The 21,650-nt window shown below is 42.8% G+C and overlaps 1 protein-coding gene across 3 annotated transcripts; it reads right to left on the minus strand.

Annotated features, from left to right (window-relative positions):
• Positions 1–9,884: 9,884 nt before the first annotated feature.
• On the minus strand, positions 9,885–21,650 carry LOC106566160 (elastase-1-like). 3 transcript variants are annotated; one of them, XM_082959503.1, is made up of 8 exons: positions 21,546–21,650; positions 18,068–18,171; positions 17,412–17,512; positions 15,399–15,524; positions 11,948–12,084; positions 10,990–11,132; positions 10,528–10,677; positions 9,885–10,250 (listed from the first exon to the last, which is right to left on the minus strand). In XM_082959503.1, the coding sequence occupies exons 1-8, from the start codon at positions 21,583–21,585 to the stop codon at positions 10,239–10,241; spliced, it is 813 nt and encodes a 270-aa protein (XP_082815629.1). In that variant the 5' UTR covers positions 21,586–21,650; the 3' UTR covers positions 9,885–10,238. The 3 variants fall into 3 exon arrangements, 2 of the variants coding, with proteins under 2 accessions (XP_082815629.1, XP_082815630.1); XM_082959504.1 differs by having other exon boundaries at positions 9,885–10,308; XR_014379811.1 differs by lacking the exon at positions 9,885–10,250 and having other exon boundaries at positions 10,571–10,677; positions 10,884–11,132.

Raw genomic sequence — 21,650 nt, forward strand, 5'->3', positions numbered from 1 at the left:
TCTGTACAGTTACAACAGCTATGGTATACTGTCTGTACAGTCAGAACAGCTATGGTATACTGTCTGTAGAACAGCTATGGTATTCTGTCTGTACAGTCAGAACAGCTATGGTATACTGTCTGTAGAACAGCTATGGTATTCTGTCTGTAGAACAGCTATGGTATACTGTCTGTACAGTCAGAACAGCTATGGTATACTGTCTGTAGAACAGCTATGGTATTCTGTCTGTAGAACAGTTATGGTATACTGTCTGTACAGTCAGAACAGCTATGGTATACTGTCTGTACAGTCAGAACAGCTATGGTATACTGTCTGTACAGTCAGAACAGCTATGGTATACTGTCTGTAGAACAGCTATGGTATACTGTCTGTAGAACAGCTATGGTATACTGTCTGTACAGTCAGAACAGCTATGGTATACTGTCTGTAGAACAGCTATGGTATTCTGTCTGTAAAACAGCTATGGTATTTTGTCTGTACAGTCAGAACAGCTATGGTATACTGTCTGTAGAACAGCTATGGTATACTGTCTGTAGAACAGCTATGGTATTCTGTCTGTAGAACAGCTATGGTATACTGTCTGTACAGTCAGAACAGCTATGGTATTCTGTCTGTAGAACAGCTATGGTATTCTGTCTGTAGAACAGCTATGGTATTCTGTCTGTAGAACAGCTATGGTATACTGTCTGTACAGTCAGAACAGCTATGGTATACTGTCTGTAGAACAGCTATGGTATACTGTCTGTAGAACAGCTATGGTATACTGTCTGTACAGTCAGAACAGCTATGGTATTCTGTCTGTAGAACAGCTATGGTATTCTGTCTGTACAGTGAGAACTGCTATGGTATACTGTCTGTACAGTCAGAACAGCTATGGTATACTGTCTGTAGAACAGCTATGGTATACTGTCTGTAGAACAGCTATGGTATACTGTCTGTAGAACAGCTATGGTATACTGTCTGTACAGTCAGAACAGCTATGGTATACTGTCTGTACAGTCAGAACAGCTATGGAATACTGTCTGTAGAACAGCTATGGTATTCTGTCTGTAGAACAGCTATGGTATTCTGTCTGTAAAACAGCTATGGTATTCTGTCTGTACAGTCAGAACAGCTATGGTATACTGTCTGTACAGTCAGAATAGCTATGGTATACTGTCTGTAGAACAGCTATGGTATACTGTCTGTACAGTCAGAACAGCTATGGTATTCTGTCTGTACAGTCAGAACAGCTATGGTATACTATCTGTAGAACAGCTATGGTATACTGTCTGTACAGTCAGAACAGCTATGGTATTCTGTCTGTAGAACAGCTATGGTATACTGTCTGTACAGTCAGAACAGCTATGGTATTCTGTCTGTAAAACAGCTATGGTATTCTGTCTGTAGAACAGCTATGGTATACTGTCTGTACAGTCAGAACAGCTATGGTATTCTGTCTGTAAAACAGCTATGGTATTCTGTCTGTAGAACAGCTATGGTATACTGTCTGTACAGTCAGAACAGCTATGGAATACTGTCTGTAGAACAGCTATGGTATTCTGTCTGTACAGTCAGAACAGCTATGGTATACTGTCTGTAGAACAGCTATGGTATACTATCTGTAGAACAGCTATGGTATACTATCTGTAGAACAGCTATGGTATACTGTCTGTACAGTCAGAACAGCTATGGTATTCTGTCTGTAGAACAGCTATGGTATACTGTCTGTAAAACAGCTATGGTATTCTGTCTGTAGAACAGCTATGGTATACTGTCTGTACAGTCAGAACAGCTATGGAATACTGTCTGTAGAACAGCTATGGTATTCTGTCTGTACAGTCAGAACAGCTATGGTATTCTGTCTGTAGAACAGCTATGGTATACTGTCTGTAGAACAGCTATGGTATTCTGTCTGTAGAACAGCTATGGTATTCTGTCTGTAGAACAGCTATGGTATACTGTCTGTACAGTCAGAACAGCTATGGTATACTGTCTGTACAGTCAGAACAGCTATGGAATACTGTCTGTAGAACAGCTATGGTATACAGTCTGTAGAACTGCTATGGTATACTGTCTGTACAGTCAGAACAGCTATGGTATACTGTCTGTAGAACAGCTATGGTATTCTGTCTGTACAGTCAGAACAGCTATGGTATACTGTCTGTACACTGCTGACCTGACTAATCTGGTCTGTTCCGTTCCATCAGCTGAAGCCCAGGTGTCTTTCTTCTCACAGTTATCTCCTGTCACCAAGGACAAGCCCTCTGGGGACCCCACAGTTATCTCCTGTCACCAAGGCAACGCCCTCTGGGGACATCTCATCCTACTGTGAGTATACTCAAATATATGCAGTCACTAAGTTTCTCTGAATAAAAGTGTCTGGTAAATGGCATGTATTATTATTAGAATTATTTTACCATGTCTACCCTCAGGTTGTTTAGATTCCAGGTTGGAAGTGTTGTGTTTAAAAATATATTTGTACAATGTAAACTCTCAAGTCTTCCCGGACTCAGATTAAACCTAGTACTGGATCTTTCACAATGGAGAATCTTTATTGTAAGTGCATTTTAGTCCAGGACTTAATTAATATGTATCTGGGCAACTGGCCCTTAAGGTTAGGATCTACAATTGAAGTCGGAAGTTTACATACACCTTAGCCAAATACATTTAAACTCAGTTTTTCACAATTCCTGACATTTAATCCTAGTAAAAATTCCCTGTCTTAGGTCAGTTAGGATCACCACTTTATTTTAAGAATGTGAAATGTCAGAATGATAGTAGAGATAATTATTTATTTCAGCTTTTATTTCTTCCATCACATTCCCAGTGGGTCAAAAGTTTACATACACTCAATTAGTATTTGGTAGCATTGCCTTTAAATTGTTGGGTCAAATGTTTCGGTTAGCCTTCCACAAGCTTCCATCAATAAGTTGGGTGAATTTTGGCCCATTCCTCCTGACAGAGCTGGTGTAACTGAGTCAAGTTTGTAGGCCTCTTTGCTCGCACACGCTTTTTCAGTTCTGCCCACAAATGTTCTATAGGATTGAGGTCAGGGCTTTGTGATGGCCACTCCAATACCTTGACTTTGTTGTCCTTAAGCCATTTTGCCACAACTTTGGAAGTATGCTTGGGGTCATTGTCCATTTGGAAGACAAAATTGCAACCAAGCTTTAACTTCCTGACTGATGTCTTGAGATGTTGCTTCAATATATCCACATAATTTCCCTCCCTCATGATGCCATCTATTTTGTGAAGTACACAAGTCCCTCCTGCAGCATTATGGGCTAGTGTTGGCTAATTGTGGTTATAAGCTACTTCTTTGTAGGCAGAATTCAGTATTGAGGTGTGTTTTGTTGATATAAGTTTATTCATGCCTTCTTAGGCTGAACAGTCAGCCAACTCATGGAATTATGATCTATATGGGAGCACATTCATGTTCAAGTGCTTCGCGATTGTGCATGGGGCAATGCTTAGCGATTGTGCATGAGTGCAAGAATACTGTTGTTTTCTGTACTTGACTCATACAGTAGGTACAATGGGTTCACGGGTTCAACCGGTTAGTAACTCATTTTCAGACAGCAACCCAGGTTAGACCAGTTGGACGTACCAAGCCAAATTCTCTAAAACGACATTGGAGGCGGCTTATGGTAGAGAAATTAACCATAGCTCTGATGGACATTCCTGCAGTCAGTATGCCAATTGCACACTCCCTCAAAACTTGAGACATCTGTGGCATTGTGTTGTGTGACAAAACTGCACATTTTAGAGTGGCCTTTTATTGTCGGTGCACCTGTGTAATGATCATGCTGTTTAATCAGCTTCTTGATATGCCACACCTGTCAGGTGGATGGATAATCTTGACAAAGGAGAAATGCTCACTAACAGGGATGTAAACTAATTTGTGCTCAAACATTTTGAGAAATAATATTTTTGTGCATATGGAACATTTCTGGGATCTTTTATTTCAGCTCATGAAACATGCGACCAGCACTTTACATGTTCCGTTTATATTTTTTGATCTGTATATTAATATTGTGTGAGGGAATTGACAGAACCAGACAGCCTTGGGCCAAACATGGGGATGTCTGTCTGAAGGACTTAGAGGATCTAGAAGGCATTTCTGTATGGTCAGCACAAGTGTACACTGAGTGTACAAAATATTAAGAACACCTTCCTTAATACTAAATTGCACCTCCCCTCTTCAGAACAGCCTCAATTCATCGGGACATGGACTCTACAAGGTGTCGAAAGCGCTCCACAGGGATGCTGGCCCATGTTGACTTCAATGCTTCCCACAGTTGTGTCATGTTGGCTAGATGTCCGTTTTGGTGGTGGACCATTCTTGATACACACGGGAAACTGTTGAGTGTGAAAAACCCAACAGCGGTGCAGTTCTTGACGCAAACCAGTGTGCCTGGCACCTACTACCATACACCGTTCAAAGGCAGAGTAGCAAGCCATATACTTCAATATCTTATTTCTGTCAGCTTACGTTGAACCTGCATTTGCAAGGACAAATATGTTCATAATACATTTATAGCAGAGAAAAATAAGAGTGCCATTCTTTTCTATATTCTTTGATGTTATTGATATTACATCCAGTTAACAAACTTGAATTATTTCTCCACTTTCTCCCGCGACGCAATTGGCATCAGTTGCTGGGACTGCTTGTATCTTTCCAGTGATCCTGCCAACCAAGGACGAGTCTGAGGAGTTTTTTGAAGTCTCAGCTAGCCTAGCTGGACATCAAGCTAGCAAGGTGTTCTTGAACGCAGCCCGCTACGTGGATTGTCCCGGGTTTGTGGCTGTCTAGATCCCTGCTGTTTGTTATTTTCCATTTTCCCCGTGACCTGCCCTCTCTGGAACTGCGAGGACTAACAGCCTAACATACGTTGCTAGCTACCATGACAAAGACCAAAGCCGGTGGGAGTACCGTTGAGGACAGTGGTGTCTCTCTATCACACGTGAAGGATATTTTAACCAAACAAAAAGAGACCTATAAGCAGTTGTTACAACAACAAGAAAATAGTTTCAAGTGTTTTGTCCAAATACTCATGGATTCTACTAATAAAAGAATGGAGGACCTGACCAGAGAGGTCCAGGACCTGAAGAAAAGTTTGCAGTTCTCCCAGGGTCAGCTCAATGAGTTTAAACAGGAGAACGGCAAGACGACAGCAATCTGTAAGTCATTGAGAGAGGACATCAGTTCTGTGTGTGAATCCATGATAACAATGACAGATAAATCAGACTCTGTCGAGGGACGATCAAGGCAAAACAACATGGTTGTGGACGGAATTGCAGAATCTCCACATGAGACCTGGATGGAGTCTGAGTACAAAGTGAGGGAAATGATCTCTGAGAAATTAAACATGGACCACAGGAAGATTGAGGTGGAGCGCGCCCACAGGATTGGAAAACCCACCACCGGCCCAGGTGATAGGCCCAGGCCGATAGTGGTCAAGTTCCTGAGGTTCAAAGACAAGGCAGCTGTTCTGGAAAGAGCCAAGAACTTGAGAGGAACATATGTCTTCCTCAACGAGGACTATCCTGAAGCTGTGAGCCAGAAGAGGAAAGAACTGATCCCAGCCACTCACTCGCAGAAGCCTGGAAAGGATGAGAGAGCCAAGCCAATGGGTTTGTAGCTTCAATCCCACAGCACACACACACACCAACTGATTAATGGACTGCTGAATGTATATTTTTTTCTCATGCTTTGTTTGCTCTTTTCAATATTATGTCTATCTCTGATATTCTACCCAGGAAAGGGCTGACAATAGCCCATATTAATATATGTAGCCTTAGAAATAAGGTTCATGAAATCAATAACTTGCTAACATCAGATAACATTCATATATTAGCCATTTCTGAGACTCACTTAGATAATTCATTTGATGATACATCAGTAGCAATACAAGTATATAACATCTATAGAAGAGACAGAAATGCTTATGGGGGAGGTGTTGCCAGGAGGCGCTACCAGGAGACAGGCCAGTACATCAGGAGACGTGGAGGAGGCCGTAGGAGGGCAACAACCCAGCAGCAGGACCGCTACCTTCGCCTTTGTGCAAGGAGGAGCAGGAGGAGCACTGCCAGAGCCCTGCAAAATGACCTCCAGCAGGCCACAAATGTGCATGTGTCTGCTCAAACGGTCAGAAACAGACTCCATGAGGGTGGTATGAGGGCCCGACGTCCACAGGTGGGGGTTGTGCTTACAGCCCAACACCGTGCAGGACGTTTGGCATTTGCCAGAGAACACCAAGATTGGCAAATTCGCCACTGGCGCCCTGTGCTCTTCACAGATGAAAGCAGGTTCACACTGAGCACGTGACAGACGTGACAGAGTCTGGAGACGCCGTGGAGAACGTTCTGCTGCCTGCAACATCCTCCAGCATGACCGGTTTGGCGGTGGGTCAGTCATGGTGTGGGGTGGCATTTCTTTGGGGGGGGCCGCACAGCCCTCCATGTGCTCGCCAGAGGTAGCCTGACTGCCATTAGGCACCGAGATGAGATCCTCAGACCCCTTGTGAGACCATATGCTGGTGCGGTTGGCCCTGGGTTCCTCCTAATGCAAGACAATGCTAGACCTCATGTGGCTGGAGTGTGTCAGCAGTTCCTGCAAGAGGAAGGCATTGATGCTATGGACTGGCCCGCCCGTTCCCCTGACCTGAATCCAATTGAGCACATCTGGGACATCATGTCTCGCTCCATCCACCAACGCCACGTTGCACCACAGACTATCCAGGAGTTGGCGGATGCTTTAGTCCAGGTCTGGGAGGAGATCCCTCAGGAGACCATTCGTCACCTCATCAGGAGCATGACCAGGCGTTGTAGGGAGGTCATACAGGCACGTGGAGGCCACACACACTACTGAGCCTCATTTTGACTTGTTTTAAGGACATTACATCAAAGTTGGATCAGCCTGTATTGTGGTTTTCCACTTTAATTTTGAGTGTGACTCCAAATCCAGACCTCCATGGGTTGATAAATTGGATTTCCATTGATTATTTTTGTGTGATTTTGTTGTCAGCACATTCAACTATGTAAAGAAAAAAGTATTTAATAAGATTATTTCTTTCATTCAGATCTAGGATGTGTTGTTTAAGTGTTCCCTTTATTTTTTTTGAGCAGTATATATTCAGAGCCACATCCCTGTAATACTTAGAGAAGATCTTATGTCAAGTGTTATTGAAGTGTTGTGGTTGCAGGTTCACTTGGCACATCTAAAGCCTTTTCCTTTGGGGTGTTGCTATAGGCCACCAAGTGCTAACAGTCAGTATCTAAATAATATGTGTGAAATGCTTCATAGTGTATGTGATGTAAACGGAGAGGTTTACTTTCTTGGGGACCTGAATATTGACTGGTTTTCATCAAGCTGTCTGCTCAAGAGAAAGCTTCTCACTGTAACCAGTGCCTGTAATCTGGTTCAGGGTATTAATCAACCTACCAGGGTGTTTACAAACACTACAGGAACAAGATCATCCACATGTATTGATCACATTTTTACTAATACTGTAGAACTTTGTTCTAAAGCTGTATCCGTACCCATTGAAAGATTTTGCTGTGACTCTTATGTGGATGATGTTAAAAATATTTGTTGGTCTGATGTGATTAATAAGGAGCATCCAGACGCTGCACTTGATGAATTTATGAAATTGCTTCTTCCAATTATTGATAAACATGCACCTGTTAAGAATCTGACTGTTAGAACTGTTAAGGCTCCATGGATTGATGAGGAATTGAAAAACTGTATGGTTGAAAGAGATGGGGGTAAAGGTGTGGCTAATAAGTCTGGCTGCTCATCTGACTGGCTGACTTACTGCAAATTGAGAAATTATGTGACTAAACTCAACAAAAAGAAGAAGAAACTGTATTATGAAGCCAAGATCAATGATATAAAGAATGATGGAAAAAACTTGGAGTACTTTAAATGAAATTATGGGCAGAAAGACAAATTCAACTCTTTCATCGAATCAGATGGCTTATTCATCACAAAACCATTTGATGTTGCCAAATATTTTTATGATTATTTCACTGGCAAAGTGGGAAAACTTAGGCAGGAAATGCCCACGACAAACAGTGAGCAATTATATTCATGTGTAAAAAAACAAATAATGAAAGAAAAGCAGTGCAAGTTTGAATTTTGTAAAGTTAGTGAGGGAGAGGTGGATTTTTTGTTTGTTAACGATCATTAATGACAAACCTCCTGGCATTGACAACTTAGATGGAAAGCTACTGAGGATGGTATCTGACTCTATAGCCACTCCTATCTGTCATATCTTTAATCTGAGCCTAGAGTAAAGTATTTGTCCTCGGGCCTGGACGGAAGCCAAAGTCATTCCGCTACCCAAGAGTGGTAAAGCGGCCTTTACTGGTTCTAACAGTAGACCTATAAGCTTGCTGTCAGCTCTTAGCAAACTGTTGGAAAACATGGTGTTTGACCAAATACAATGCTATTTCTCTGTAAACAAATGAACAACAGACTTTCAGCATGCTTATAGAGAAGGGCACTCAGGATGTACTGCACTAACACAAATGACTGATGATTCATTGATAGAAATTGATAATAATAAGATTGTGGGAGCTGTACTGTTAAGTTTCAGTGCAGCCTTTGATATTATTGACCATAACCTGTTGTTGAAAAAACTTAATTGCTACGGCTTTTCAAACTCTGCCATATCGTGGATTCAGAGCTATCTATCTAATAGAACGCAAAGGGTTTTCTTTAATGGAAGCTAAACATGTCAAATGTCTAATGTCAAACATGTAAAGTGTGGTGTACCGCAGCTCTCTAGGCCAGCTACTCTTTTCTATTTTTACAAATGACCTGCCACTGTCATTAAACAAAGCATGTAATTCCATGTATGTTGATGATTCAACCATATACGCATCAGTAACCACAGCTAATGAAGTCACTGAAACCCTTAACAAAGAGTTGCAGTCTGTTTTGGAATGGGTGGCCAGGAATAAACTGGTCCTGAACATATCTAAAACTCAGAGCATTGTATTTGGTACAAATCATTCCCTAAGTGCTAGACCTCATCTGAATCTGTAAATGAATGGTGTGGCTGTTGAACAAGTTGAGGAGACTAACTTACTTGGCGTTACCTTAGATTGTAAACAGTCATGGTCAAAACATATAGATTCAATGGTTGCAAAGATGGGGAGAGGTCTAGCCATAATAAAGAGATGCTCTGCTTTTTTGACACCACACTCCAAAAAGCAAGTTCTGCAGGCTATGGTTATGTCTAATCTTGATTATTGTCCAGTCGAGGACTGACTGCATCCCTTCTTCTTTTTATAAGAAACAATGTGTTAAATCCCAAATTGTTTGCATAGTCAACTTACACACAGCTCTGACACACACACACTTGTCCCACCAGACATGCCACCAGGGGTCTTTTCACAGTCCCCAAATCCAGAACAAATTCAAGAAAACGTAGAGTATTATATAGAGCCCTTATTGCATGGAACTTCCTTCCATCTCATATTGCTCAAATGAACAGTAAACCTGGTTTCAAAAAACAGATAAAGCAACACCTCACTGCACAATGCCTCTCCTCTATTTGACCTAGATAGTTTGTGTGTATGTATTGATATGTACAGTTGTGTGCCTTTTAAAAAATGTATGTCCTTGAGCTGTTCTTGTCTAATGATGTTCTGTATTATGTCATTCTGGTTTATATTTCATGTTCTGTGTGGAACCCCAGGAAGAGTAGCTGCTGCTTTTGCAACAGCTAATGAGGATCCTCATAAAATACCAATACCAAACACATCTCATTCTCAAATAAAGCTGGCATAGTCACAAAATACCCCGCTAAAATTACACTCATAACGCACACAATTCTGTGAAATAAATAATGACATGGTGGATTTGACATGAACAGTAAAAAGTAAACATGAGGGAAGGTTTTCTCCAATGTCAATGAAGTTTATTGAACTTTTAGAGCAGAATGTTGGTGTAGTTGAGCAGGGTCAGTGGTGAATCTGGGTAGTTGGTGTAGTTGAGCAGGGTTAGTGGTGAATCTGGGTAGTTGGTGTAGTTGAGCAGGGTCAGTGGTGAATCTGGGTAGTTGGTGTAGTGGAGCAGGGTCAGTGGTGAATCTGGGTAGTTGGTGTAGTGGAGCAGGGTCAGTGGTGAATCTGGGTAGTTGGTGTAGTTGAGCAGGGTCAGTGGTGAATCTGGGTAGTTGGTGTAGTTGAGCAGTGTCAGTGGTGAATCTGGGTTCTGTCTATCTGCTCGAAAACCATGTTCCCTTTCAACCCATGATCTGTACAGGAAAGGAGATCAACCCATGATCTGTACAGGAAAGGAGATCAACCCATGATCTGTACAGGAAAGGAGATCAATTAGAATAGACGCAGACATTTGCCCCACAAATAATAATCAATATTGTGACAGCGACACAAATTTTACAAAATAAAATATACAAAACAATGTGCCATCCAACTTGGGTATGTCATCTAATATAACATTAGATGACATAGACAAGCTTGGAGAGAAATCAAGTAATGTTCTTCTCCTGTCCCTAGCTATACAGGACGTACCCCGTTCATCCAGCTGATGTAAGCAGACACACGGGTGAAGACGGTGGGCCTGCGGTTGGCGTTGCAGCCAGAAGAGGAAACGAAGCTGGTCACACCGTGGACATAGTACTGACCGTTGACCTGGCAGTTCAGGGGGCCGCCAGAGTCTCCCTACAATGATGAAGAGAGAGAGAGAGCTTCATCAGGACTGAGTTTCCAATTTGTTATTCTTACTCATATTTATGTATAACAAAAAAGAGTCACTGGTTATTTTTATTTTCTAAACATGTAGCTAAACTATGATATAATTCCAATGATAAACAAATATAAAGTAAATTAAACGCATCCAGTAAAACCAAGACAAATCATCTTCATACCTCTTGGTGTAACGTTTAAGGTTTTAGAGGGACAGACACAGGGTCATGGGTTCAAATCCCAAACCGATCGGTCTTCTCCCCTTCCCCTCCATTACACTGGTCTTACCTGGCAACCAGAGTTGGCTCCGCCACCGGCACAGACCATGGTGGTCTTGACGGAAGATCCCCACCAGCCAGAGCTGGAACAGGTCTGGTGGTCAACACTGGGTAGCCAAGCCTGCTTCAGGCTGTTGGACAGAGAACCGCCAGCTATAGGAAAGACAAGGGGATGCTTTATTAGAATATGTATAAAAAAAAAATTGTGAGATTTATCCATTGTTGTTATATATCACTTCAGCTGATAGTGAGGAACAGGAGATGCATTTAAGAGGAACAGGATATGAGAATTCAATATGGTTTCATTAGAACATTTCCAAATAATGACATTTAACCATCTGTCGTCTCAGTTGACATATTAGTTGTAGCAGGTTGACGTTTAGTGTCACGAGTCTTGTCCTGGAGACAAAACGGAGCGATTTCCCCTTAGATAGGCCAGCTGCAAAGTAATAGTTGGCTATTGTAAAGATTCATAAAAACAAAAATGGGCTTTTTGGTCATAGTTTAAGGTTAGGGTTAGCTTCTAGTTTTAATGTCACATTCACAAGTACAGTGAAATGCCTTTCTTGCAAACTCAAAACCCAACAATCCAATAATCAATAACAATAAAATATTGAAAAATAACAATGTAGAACAAAAACACAAAAGATATAATGAGGGTTAGGTACTAGGGTTATCAATGGGGTTAGGGTTAGTTTTAAAATCAGATTTTATTACTCAGTTCCAGCTAGTGACCACTCTACAGAGCAAGATTCATGACGAAAAACGCTAACCTGTTTAGTTAGTCACTTCCATGCTTAAGACCAAGTATAAACCCCCCAAAAAACCCAGCTCTGCTAGCTCTGTTAGTGTCAGGGTTCAAGTTCAGGGTTGTGGTTAGTTATGGGTAGTCTCTGGGACCTGTATGTAAAGACAATGAAATGTTGAATGTATTTGATGTTACATTGAGATAATAGGTTACTACTGACTCTGGGTGCGTCCCCATCCGGTGATGTAGCAAGGGTTGTTGTTGGGTAGGATCTGGCCAGATGGAGGAAGAGCAGCCAGCTGGACAGCAGAGTTCAGGGAAGCCTCGGTGGACAGACGCAGCAGGGCGATGTCATATCTAATGAATAGAAGATATATACTATATCATACCTGAGGAACAGAAGGTTATACATCTTTCTCACAGATTTCTGCACTTCCTCCTAAACTTTCTATTCTGTACTTATGCACTTTAACCCTAACATGGGTTAACCACTAGGTAGATAGCCTAGTGGTTAGAGAGGCAGGTAGCCTAGTGGTTAGAGAGGCAGGTAGACTAGTGGTTAGAGAGGCAGGTAGCCTAGTGGTTAGAGCGGCAGGTAGCCTAGTGGTTAGAGCGGCAGGTAGTCTAGTGGTTAGAGAGACAGGTAGACTAGTGATTAGAGAGGCAGGTAGTCTAGTGGTTAGAGCGGCAGGTAGCCTAGTGGTTAGAGAGGCAGGTAGCCTAGTGGTTAGAGAGGCAGGTAGACTAGTGGTTAGAGAGGCAGGTAGCCTAGTGGTTAGAGAGGCAGGTAGACTAGTGGTTAGAGCGGCAGGTAGCCTAGTGGTTAGAGCGGCAGGTAGCCTAGTGGTTAGAGAGGCAGGTAGCCTAGTGGTTAGAGAGGCAGGTAGACTAGTGACTAGAGAGGCAGGTAGTCTAGTGGTTAGAGAGGCAGGTAGTCTAGTGGTTAGAGCGGCAGGTAGTCTAGTGGTTAGAGAGGCAGGTAGTCTAGTGGTTAGAGAGGCAGGTAGTCTAGTGGTTAGAGAGGCAGGTAGCCTAGTGGTTAGAGAGGCAGGTAGCCTAGTGGTTAGAGCTGCAGGTAGCCTAGTGGTTAGAGAGGCAGGGTAGCCTAGTGGTTAGAGAGGCAGGGTAGCCTAGTGGTTAGAGAGGCAGGGTAGTCTAGTGGTTAGAGAGGCAGGTAGTCTAGTGGTTAGAGAGGCAGGTAGCCTAGTGGTTAGAGAGGCAGGTAGTCTAGTGGTTAGAGAGGCAGGTAGCCTAGTGGTTAGAGAGGCAGGTAGTCTAGTGGTTAGAGAGGCAGGTAGCCTAGTGGTTAGAGCGGCAGGTAGTCTAGTGGTTAGAGAGGCAGGTAGACTAGTGGTTAGAGAGGCAGGTAGTCTAGTGGTTAGAGAGGCAGGTAGCCTAGTGGTTAGAGCGGCAGGTAGCCTAGTGGTTAGAGAGGCAGGTAGCCTAGTGGTTAGAGAGGCAGGTAGTCTAGTGGTTAGAGGGGCAGGTAGTCTAGTGGTTAGAGAGGCAGGTAGTCTAGTGGTTAGAGGGGCAGGTAGCCTAGTGGTTAGAGGGGCAGGTAGTCTAGTGGTTAGAGGGGCAGGTAGTCTAGTGGTTAGAGAGGCAGGTAGTCTAGTGGTTAGAGAGGCAGGTAGTCTAGTGGTTAGAGAGGCAGGTAGCCTAGTGGTTAGAGAGGCAGGTAGGCTAGTGGTTAGAGCGGCAGGTAGCCTAGCGGTTAGAGAGGCAGGTAGCCTAGTGGTTAGAGCGGCAGGTAGACTAGTGGTTAGAGAGGCAGGTAGCCTAGCGGTTAGTGCGGCAGGTAGTCTAGTGGTTAGAGCGGCAGGTAGTCTAGTGGTTAGAGAGGCAGGTAGTCTAGTGGTTAGAGCGTTGGACTAGTAACCAGCAGGTAGCCTAGTGGTTAGAGAGGCAGGTAGTCTAGTGGTTAGAGAGGCAGGTAGCCTAGTGGTTAGAGAGGTAGATAGCCTAGTGGTTAGAGAGGCAGGTAGTCTAGCGGTTAGAGCGGCAGGTAGACTAGTGGTTAGAGAGGCAGGTAGCCTAGTGGTTAGAGAGGCAGGTAGCCTAGTGGTTAGAGGAGGCAGGTAGTCTAGTGGTTAGAGGAGGCAGGTAGTCTAGTGGTTAGAGAGGCAGGTAGTCTAGTGGTTAGAGCGTTGGACTAGTAACCAGCAGGTAGCCTAGTGGTTAGAGAGGCAGGTAGCCTAGTGGTTAGAGAGGTAGATAGCCTAGTGGTTAGAGAGGCAGGTAGTCTAGTGGTTAGAGTGGCAGGTAGCCTAGTGGTTAGAGAGGCAGGTAGCCTAGTGGTTAGAGAGGCAGGTAGTCTAGTGGTTAGAGAGGTAGGTAGCCTAGTGGTTAGAGAGGTAGGTAGCCTAGTGGTTAGAGAGGTAGGTAGTCTAGTGGTTAGAGAGGCAGGTAGTCTAGTGGTTAGAGAGGCAGGTAGTCTAGTGGTTAGAGAGGCAGGTAGCCTAGTGGTTAGAGAGGCAGGTAGTCTAGTGGTTAGAGAGGCAGGTAGTCTAGTGGTTAGTGGCAGGTAAATGTTTCAAATCATCAAACAAATTTAAATATTACACAAAGATAACCCAAGTAAACACAAAATGCAGTTTTTAAGTGATGATTTTATTTATTAAGGGAAAAAAGCTATCCGAACCTTCATGGCCCTATGTGAAAAAGTAAGTAACCTAATAACTGGTTGTGCCACCCTCAGCAGCAACAACTGCAATCAAGCGTTTGCGATAACTGACAATGAGTCTTTCACATCGCCGTGGAGGAGTTTTGGCCCACTCTTCTTTGCAGAATTGTTTTAATTCAGCCACATGGAGGGTTTTCAAGCATGAACTGCCTTTTTAAGGTCACGCCACATCATCTCAATTGGATTCAAGTCCGGTCTTTGACTAGGCCACTCCAAAACCTTCATTTAGTTTTTTTAAGCCAATCAGAGGTGGACTTGCTGGTGTGTTTTGGATCATTGTCCTGCTGCAGAACCCAAGTGCGCTTCAGCTTGAGGTCATGAACTGATGGCCGGACATTCTCCTTCAGGATTCTTTGGTAGAGAGCAGAATTCCTGGTTCCATCAATCACAGCAAGTGGTCCAGGTCCTGAAGCAGCAAAGCAGCCCCAGACCATCACACTACCACCACATTTGACTGTTGGTATGATGTTCTTTTTCTGAAATGCTGTGTTACTTTTACGCCAGATGTAACGGGAAGCACACCTTCCAAACAGTTCAACTTTTGTCTCGTCAGTCCACAGAATATTTTCCCAAATGTGTTGGGGATTATCAAGATGTTTTTTGCCAAAAGTGAGACGAGTCTTTATGTTATTTTTGGTCAGCAGTGGTTTTCGCCTTGGAACTCTGCCATGGATGCCATTTTTGCCCAGTCTCTTTCTTATGGTTGAGTCATGAACACTGACCTTAACTGAGGCAAGTGAGGCCTGTAGTTCTTTAGATGTTGTTGTGGGTTCTTTTGTGACCTCTTGGATGAGTCGTCGCTGCACTCTTGGGGTAATTCCGGTAGGCCGGCCACTCCTGGGAAGGTTCACCACTGTTCCAAATGTTCTCCATTTGTGGATAATGTCTCTCACCGTGGTTCGCTGGAGTCCCAAAACTTTAGAAATGGCTTTGTAACCCTTTCCAGACTTTAAACAATCAATTTTTCAAATTTTAAAACAGTACGTACCCTCCGGCGATGTTGTTTGAGTTCCACCCATTGTGGATGTAGACATTGCTGACGGTCATGATCTGCTCCTTACCCTCGTTGCTGTTCAGGTGGTGGTCTCCCAGAACCACACGCCAAGTCCTCTGGCTACAGACACAAACGCAATAATACCTTGGTCACTTAGGAAGTCAGTTAGGAAATCATTTAGGAAGTCAGTTAGGAAGTTATGCAGCATATGCATACATATTATAGAAATCTTAAAGCTGGAATCTGTTGCGGTGAAACTGCCACTTTAAATAACCGTTTTTTTCCCTCTGACATCATTGCACTTCATTTCACATCATTGCACATCGTTACATCGTTGCACATCGTTGCACATCGTTGCACATCGTTACATCGTTGCACATCGTTGCACATCGTTACACATCGTTACACATTGTTACACATCGTTACACATTGTTACACATCGTTACATCGTTACATCGTTGCACATCGTTACATCGTTACACATCGTTACACATCGTTACATCGTTACATCGTTACACATCGTTACACATCGTTACATCGTTACACATCGTTACACATCGTTACATCGTTGCACATCGTTACATCGTTGCACATCGTTACATCATTACACATCGTTACATCGTTACATCGTTACACATCGTTACACATCGTTACATCATTACATCGTTACATCGTTTTACATCGTTACACATCGTTACACATCGTTACATCGTTACACATCGTTACATCGTTGCACATCGTCTACATCGTTACATCGTTACATCGTGCACATCGTTACATCGTTACATCGTTGCACATCGTTACATCGTTACATCGTTGCATCGTTGCACATCGTTACATCGTTACATTGTTGCACATCGTTACATCGTTGCACATCGTTGCATCGTTGCACATCGTTACATCGTTACATCGTTACACATCGTTACATCGTTACACATTGTTACATCGTTACACATCGTTGCACATCGTTGCACATCGTTACATCGTTACACATCATTACATCGTTGCACATCGTTACATCGTTACATCATTACACATCGTTACATCGTTACACATCGTTGCACATCGTTGCACATCGTTACATCATTACACATCGTTACATCGTTACACATCGTTACATCATTACACATCGTTACATCGTTACATCGTTGAACATCGTCACATCGTTACATCGTTACACATCGTTACATCGTTACATCATTACACATCGTTACATTATTACATCGTTACACATCGTTACACATCGTTACACATCGTTACACATCGTTACATCGTTACACATCGTTACACATCGTTACACATCGTTACATCGTTGCACATCGTTACATCGTTACACATCGTTACATCGTTGAACATCGTTACATCGTTACATCGTTACACATCGTTACATCATTACACATCGTTACATCATTACACATCGTTACACATCGTTACATCGTTACACATCGTTACACATCGTTCACATCGTTACACATCGTTACATCGTTACACATCGTTACACATCGTTACACATCGTTCACATCGTTGCACATCGTTACATCGTTACATCGTTACATCATTACATCATTACATCGTTGCACATCGTTACATCGTTGCACATCGTTACATCATTACATCGTTGCACATCGTTACATCGTTACATCGTTACATCATTACATCATTACATCGTTACACATCGTTGACATCGTTGCACATCGTTACATCGTTACATCATTACACATCGTTATATCGTTGCACATCGTTACATCATTGCACATCGTTGCACATCGTTACATCTTTGCACATCATTGCATGCTCGATAGAACTGCAGAGTAGGACTTTTGTTTATCACAACGCTGGAAGCTCATGTTCTCCGTTTGATAAAAAATTATGTTTATCAAATGAGCCCGGGGCGACCAGGGGCGCTGTGTTACCTATAGCAGATCTCAGCGTTAACCTAACGCCAAGCGATCTTGTCAAGAGGTTTCAGAGTTTCACTATAAAATCTAACGTCTTCCTTTGTCCAACCTGTCCACACAGTGAGCAGCAGTCATGACCCATCCTCTCCTGATCAGACTACCTCCACAGGTGTGGTAGTAGGAGCTGCCAGACTGGTACTGGAGAGATATCTGAGGACAAGAGAGAAAGAGAGAGAGGTGAGAGGAGGATGTTAAAGAGGAGAAGCAGAAGGGAGGAGAGACTTAGAACAAAACATATTTACAAAAAAATATGTATGAAACTATAAGGTGCAGCTACTTCCTTGCCGGATCCCGGGTCCCGTGGCCAACTCCTCTAGTACAGAGGAACTGGCTGAAGAACAGAAAGATCTGGGCGCAGGCTAATGTTGACACCCAGAATCAAATCAGCTAGGCTGTCACAGGAGACTTCACTGGTGGAACCAGCCTGTTTTACTTCACAGAATGGTGATCACAGCAATCAGGCTGGTTCCATCAGGCTATGGGAGACTATTTTTTATTTAACCTTAATTTAACTAGGAAAGTCAGTTAAGAACAAATTCTTATTTTCAATGATGGCCTAGGAACAGTGGGTTAACTGCTTTGTTCAGGGGCAGAACAACAGATTTTCACCTTGTCAGCTCGAGGATTCGATCCAGCAACCTTTTGGTTACTGGCCCAACACTCTACCCACTAGGCTACCTGACGCCCCAAAGGATAATGTTTTACCTGCCAGGGCCAGGAGTTGGGCTGGGCGACCTCGCCACCCACAACTTTTTCCTCAGCTACATCTTCCAGGTATCTGGGCTGGGGAACCAGATTCTCAGACAGCACTGGGGACAGAGGAAATACAGTTAAAGAGAGAGAAAAAATGAAAGAAAAGTGGTTTAAGACCGGGGAGCCACTGTGTCCTACAGAAAAACCGTTAAAGACCAGGGAGCCACCGTGTCCTACAGAAAAACAGTTAAAGACAGGGGAGCCAAAGTATTCAGACCTCTTGACTTTTCCCACATTTTGTTACGTTACAGCCTTTTTCTAAAATGGAATAAATAAATAAAAATCTTTGCAATATACACACAATACCCCATACTGACAAAGTGAAAACAGGTTTAGAAATGTTTGCAAATGTATATAAAAAACCCCAGAAATAACTTATTTACATAAGTATTCAGACCTTTTGCTAAGGGACTCGAAATAGAGCTCAGGTGCATCCTGTTCCCATTGATCATCCTTGAGATGTTTCTACAACTTGATTGGAGTCCTCCTGTGGTAAATTCAACTGATTGGACATGATTTGGAAAGGCACACACTTGTAATAAGGTCCCACAGTTGACAGTGTCATGTCAGAGCAAAAACCAAGCCATGAGACCGAAGGAATTGTCTGTGGAGCTCCGAGACAGGATTGTGTTGAGGCACAGATCTGTGGAAGTGTACCAAAAAAATTCTGCAGCATTGAAGGTCCTCAAGAACACAGTGGCCTCCAACATTCTTAAATGGACTTTTCCTAGAGCTGGCCGCCCGGCCAAACTGAGCAATCGGGGGAGAAGGGCCTTGGTCAGGGAGGTCACCAAGAACCCGATGGTCACTCTGACAGAGCTCTAGAGTTCATCTGTGGAGATGGGAGAACCTTCCAGAAGGAAAACCATCTCTGCAGCACTCCACCAATCAGGCCTTTATGGTGGACTAGTGGCCAGACGGAAGCCACTCCTCGGTAAAAGGCACATGACAGCCCGCTTGGAGTTTGACAAAAGGCACCTAAGACTCTCAGACCATGAGAAACAAGATTCTCTGGTCTGATGAAACCAATATTGAACTCTTTGGCCTGAATGCCAAGCGTCACGTCTGAAGGAAACCTGGCTCCATCCTTATTGTGGAGCATGGTGGTGGCAGTATCATGCTGTGGGGAAGTATTTCAGCGGCAGAGACTGGGAGACTAGTCAAGATCAAGGGAAAGATGAATGGAGCAAAGTGTAGAGAGATCCTTGATGAAAACCTGCTCCAGAGCGCTCAGGACCTCAGACTGGGGCGAAGGTTCACCTTCGACGACCCTAAACACACAGCCAAGACAACGCAGGAGTGGCTTCGGGACAAGTCTCTGAATGTCCTTGAGTGGCCCAGCCTGAGTCGGGACCAAAAGACTCGGGGCTGAGACAAAATCATTCGGTGTCTGAAGCCCGTAAGGCCGGCTCTGGTGACGTCAATGGTGGCTAGTAATAAACTAGTCCTGAACATATCTTAAACTAAAGGCAATGTATTTGTTACAAATCATTCCCTAAGTTGTAGGCCTCAGTTGAATCTGGTTATGAATGACGTGGCTAGTAGAGTAAGTTGAGGAGACTAAACTTCTTGGTGTCACCTTAGACTGTAAATTGTCACGGTCAAGGCATATTGATTCAATTGTTGTAAAGATTGGGGAGAGGTCTGTCTGTGATAAAGAGATGCTCAACTTTTTTAACAACAAAGTTGATGAAACAAGTCCTGCAGGCTCTAGTTTGATCTAATCCTGACTAATGCCGGGTGATATTGTCAAGTGCTGCAAAGAAGGACCAAGAAAAAGCTGTCACCAGTATGCATGTTTGTCTCAAAGTAGAGGTTGACTGAGGGACCTTACAGATAATTGTATGTGTGGGGTTACAGAGATGAGGTAGTCATTCAAAAATCATGTTAAACACTATTATTGCACACAGAGTGATTCAATCCAAATTATTATGTGACTTGTTAAGCACATTTTTACTCCTTAACTTATTTAGACATGCCATAACAAAGAGTTTGAATACTTGTTGACTCAAGACAATTCATTTGTAAAATTTTCTAAAAACATTATTCCATTTTGACATTATGGTATAGGCCAGTGACCCAAACAAAAATCTAAATGTAATCTGTATTAAATTCAGGCTGTAACACAACAAAATGTGGAAAAAGTCAAGGGATGTGAATACTTTCTGAAGGCACATTAGCATGAGATTAGCTATAAAAATGCACATTTAAGTCTTTGCACCATGGCAAAATGTGTAGAATTGTAGAAGGTTACTGTCCCCCACCAGCTCAGACCTTGCAGTCCACTGGTCTCTCCCCTATTTGACCTAGTTAACCTAGTTAAGCCATATGTTTACTGTATGGTCTCTCCCATAATTTGACCTAGTTAACCTAGTTAAGCCATATGTTTACTGTATGGTCTCTCCCATAATTTGACCTAGTTAACCTAGTTAAGGCATATGTTTACTGTATGGTCTCTCCCATAATTTGACCTAGTTAACCTAGTTAAGCCATATGTTTACTGTATGGTCTCTCCCATAATTTGACCTTGTTAACCTAGTTAAGCCATATGTTTACTGTATGGTCTCTCCCATAATTTGACCTTGTTAACCTAGTTAAGGCATATGTTTACTGTATGGTCTCTCCCATAATTTGACCTTGTTAACCTAGTTAAGGCATATGTTTACTGTATGGTCTCTCCCCTATTTGACCTAGTTAACCTAGTTAAGCCGTATGTAACCTAGTTAAGGCATATGTAAACTGTATGGTCTCTCCCCTATTTGACCTAGTTAACCTAGTTAAGCCGTATGTAACCTAGTTAAGGCATATGTATACCGTATGGTCTCAAGCCTAGTTGACCTAGTTAACCTAGTTAAGGCATATGTAACCTAGTTAAGCCATATGTTTACCTGTATGGTCTCTCCCCTATTTGACCTAGTTAACCTACTTAAGCCGTATGTAACCTAGTTAAGCCATATGTAACCTAGTTAAGCCGTATGTAACCTATTTAAGGAATATGTATAATGTATGGTCTCTCCCCTAGTTGACCTAGTTAACCTAGTTAAGCCATATGTAACCTAGTTAAACCATATGTAACCTATTTAAGGCATATGTATACTTGAAGTAGTTATTTATATATGCGTGTAAGTCTGTAATGTCTATGTTAATGTTTTGAAATGTACTGTATGTAAATTGTAAAGTATTTTTGTTTGTAATGTCTTTTTCTGTTTGTGTCAGACCCCAGGAAGAATAGATGTCGCTAATGGGGATGCTAATAAAATCTAAATCTAGTCTATTAGTCTCAATCAGAGGGTGAATAAATACTCTGTGTAGGGATGACCATTTCTTCAAGGAGATAGAGTATAGAGATTGTTCATTTCTTCAAGGAGATAGAGTATAGAGATTGTTCATTTCTTCAAGGAGATAGAGTATAGAGATGGTCATTTCTTACCCAGGGCTGCGAGAGCGCTCAACAGGATGAACCTCAGCATGTTTTCAATCTGTCAGTCTGTCCTTATGGAATATTCCTGTCCCTGTTTTATACCCTCAGGAGGCA

This window comes from Salmo salar, chromosome 12 (genome assembly GCF_965601325.2).
Source record: "Salmo salar chromosome 12, fSalSal1, whole genome shotgun sequence".
Classification (NCBI taxonomy): Eukaryota; Metazoa; Chordata; class Actinopteri; order Salmoniformes; family Salmonidae; genus Salmo; species Salmo salar.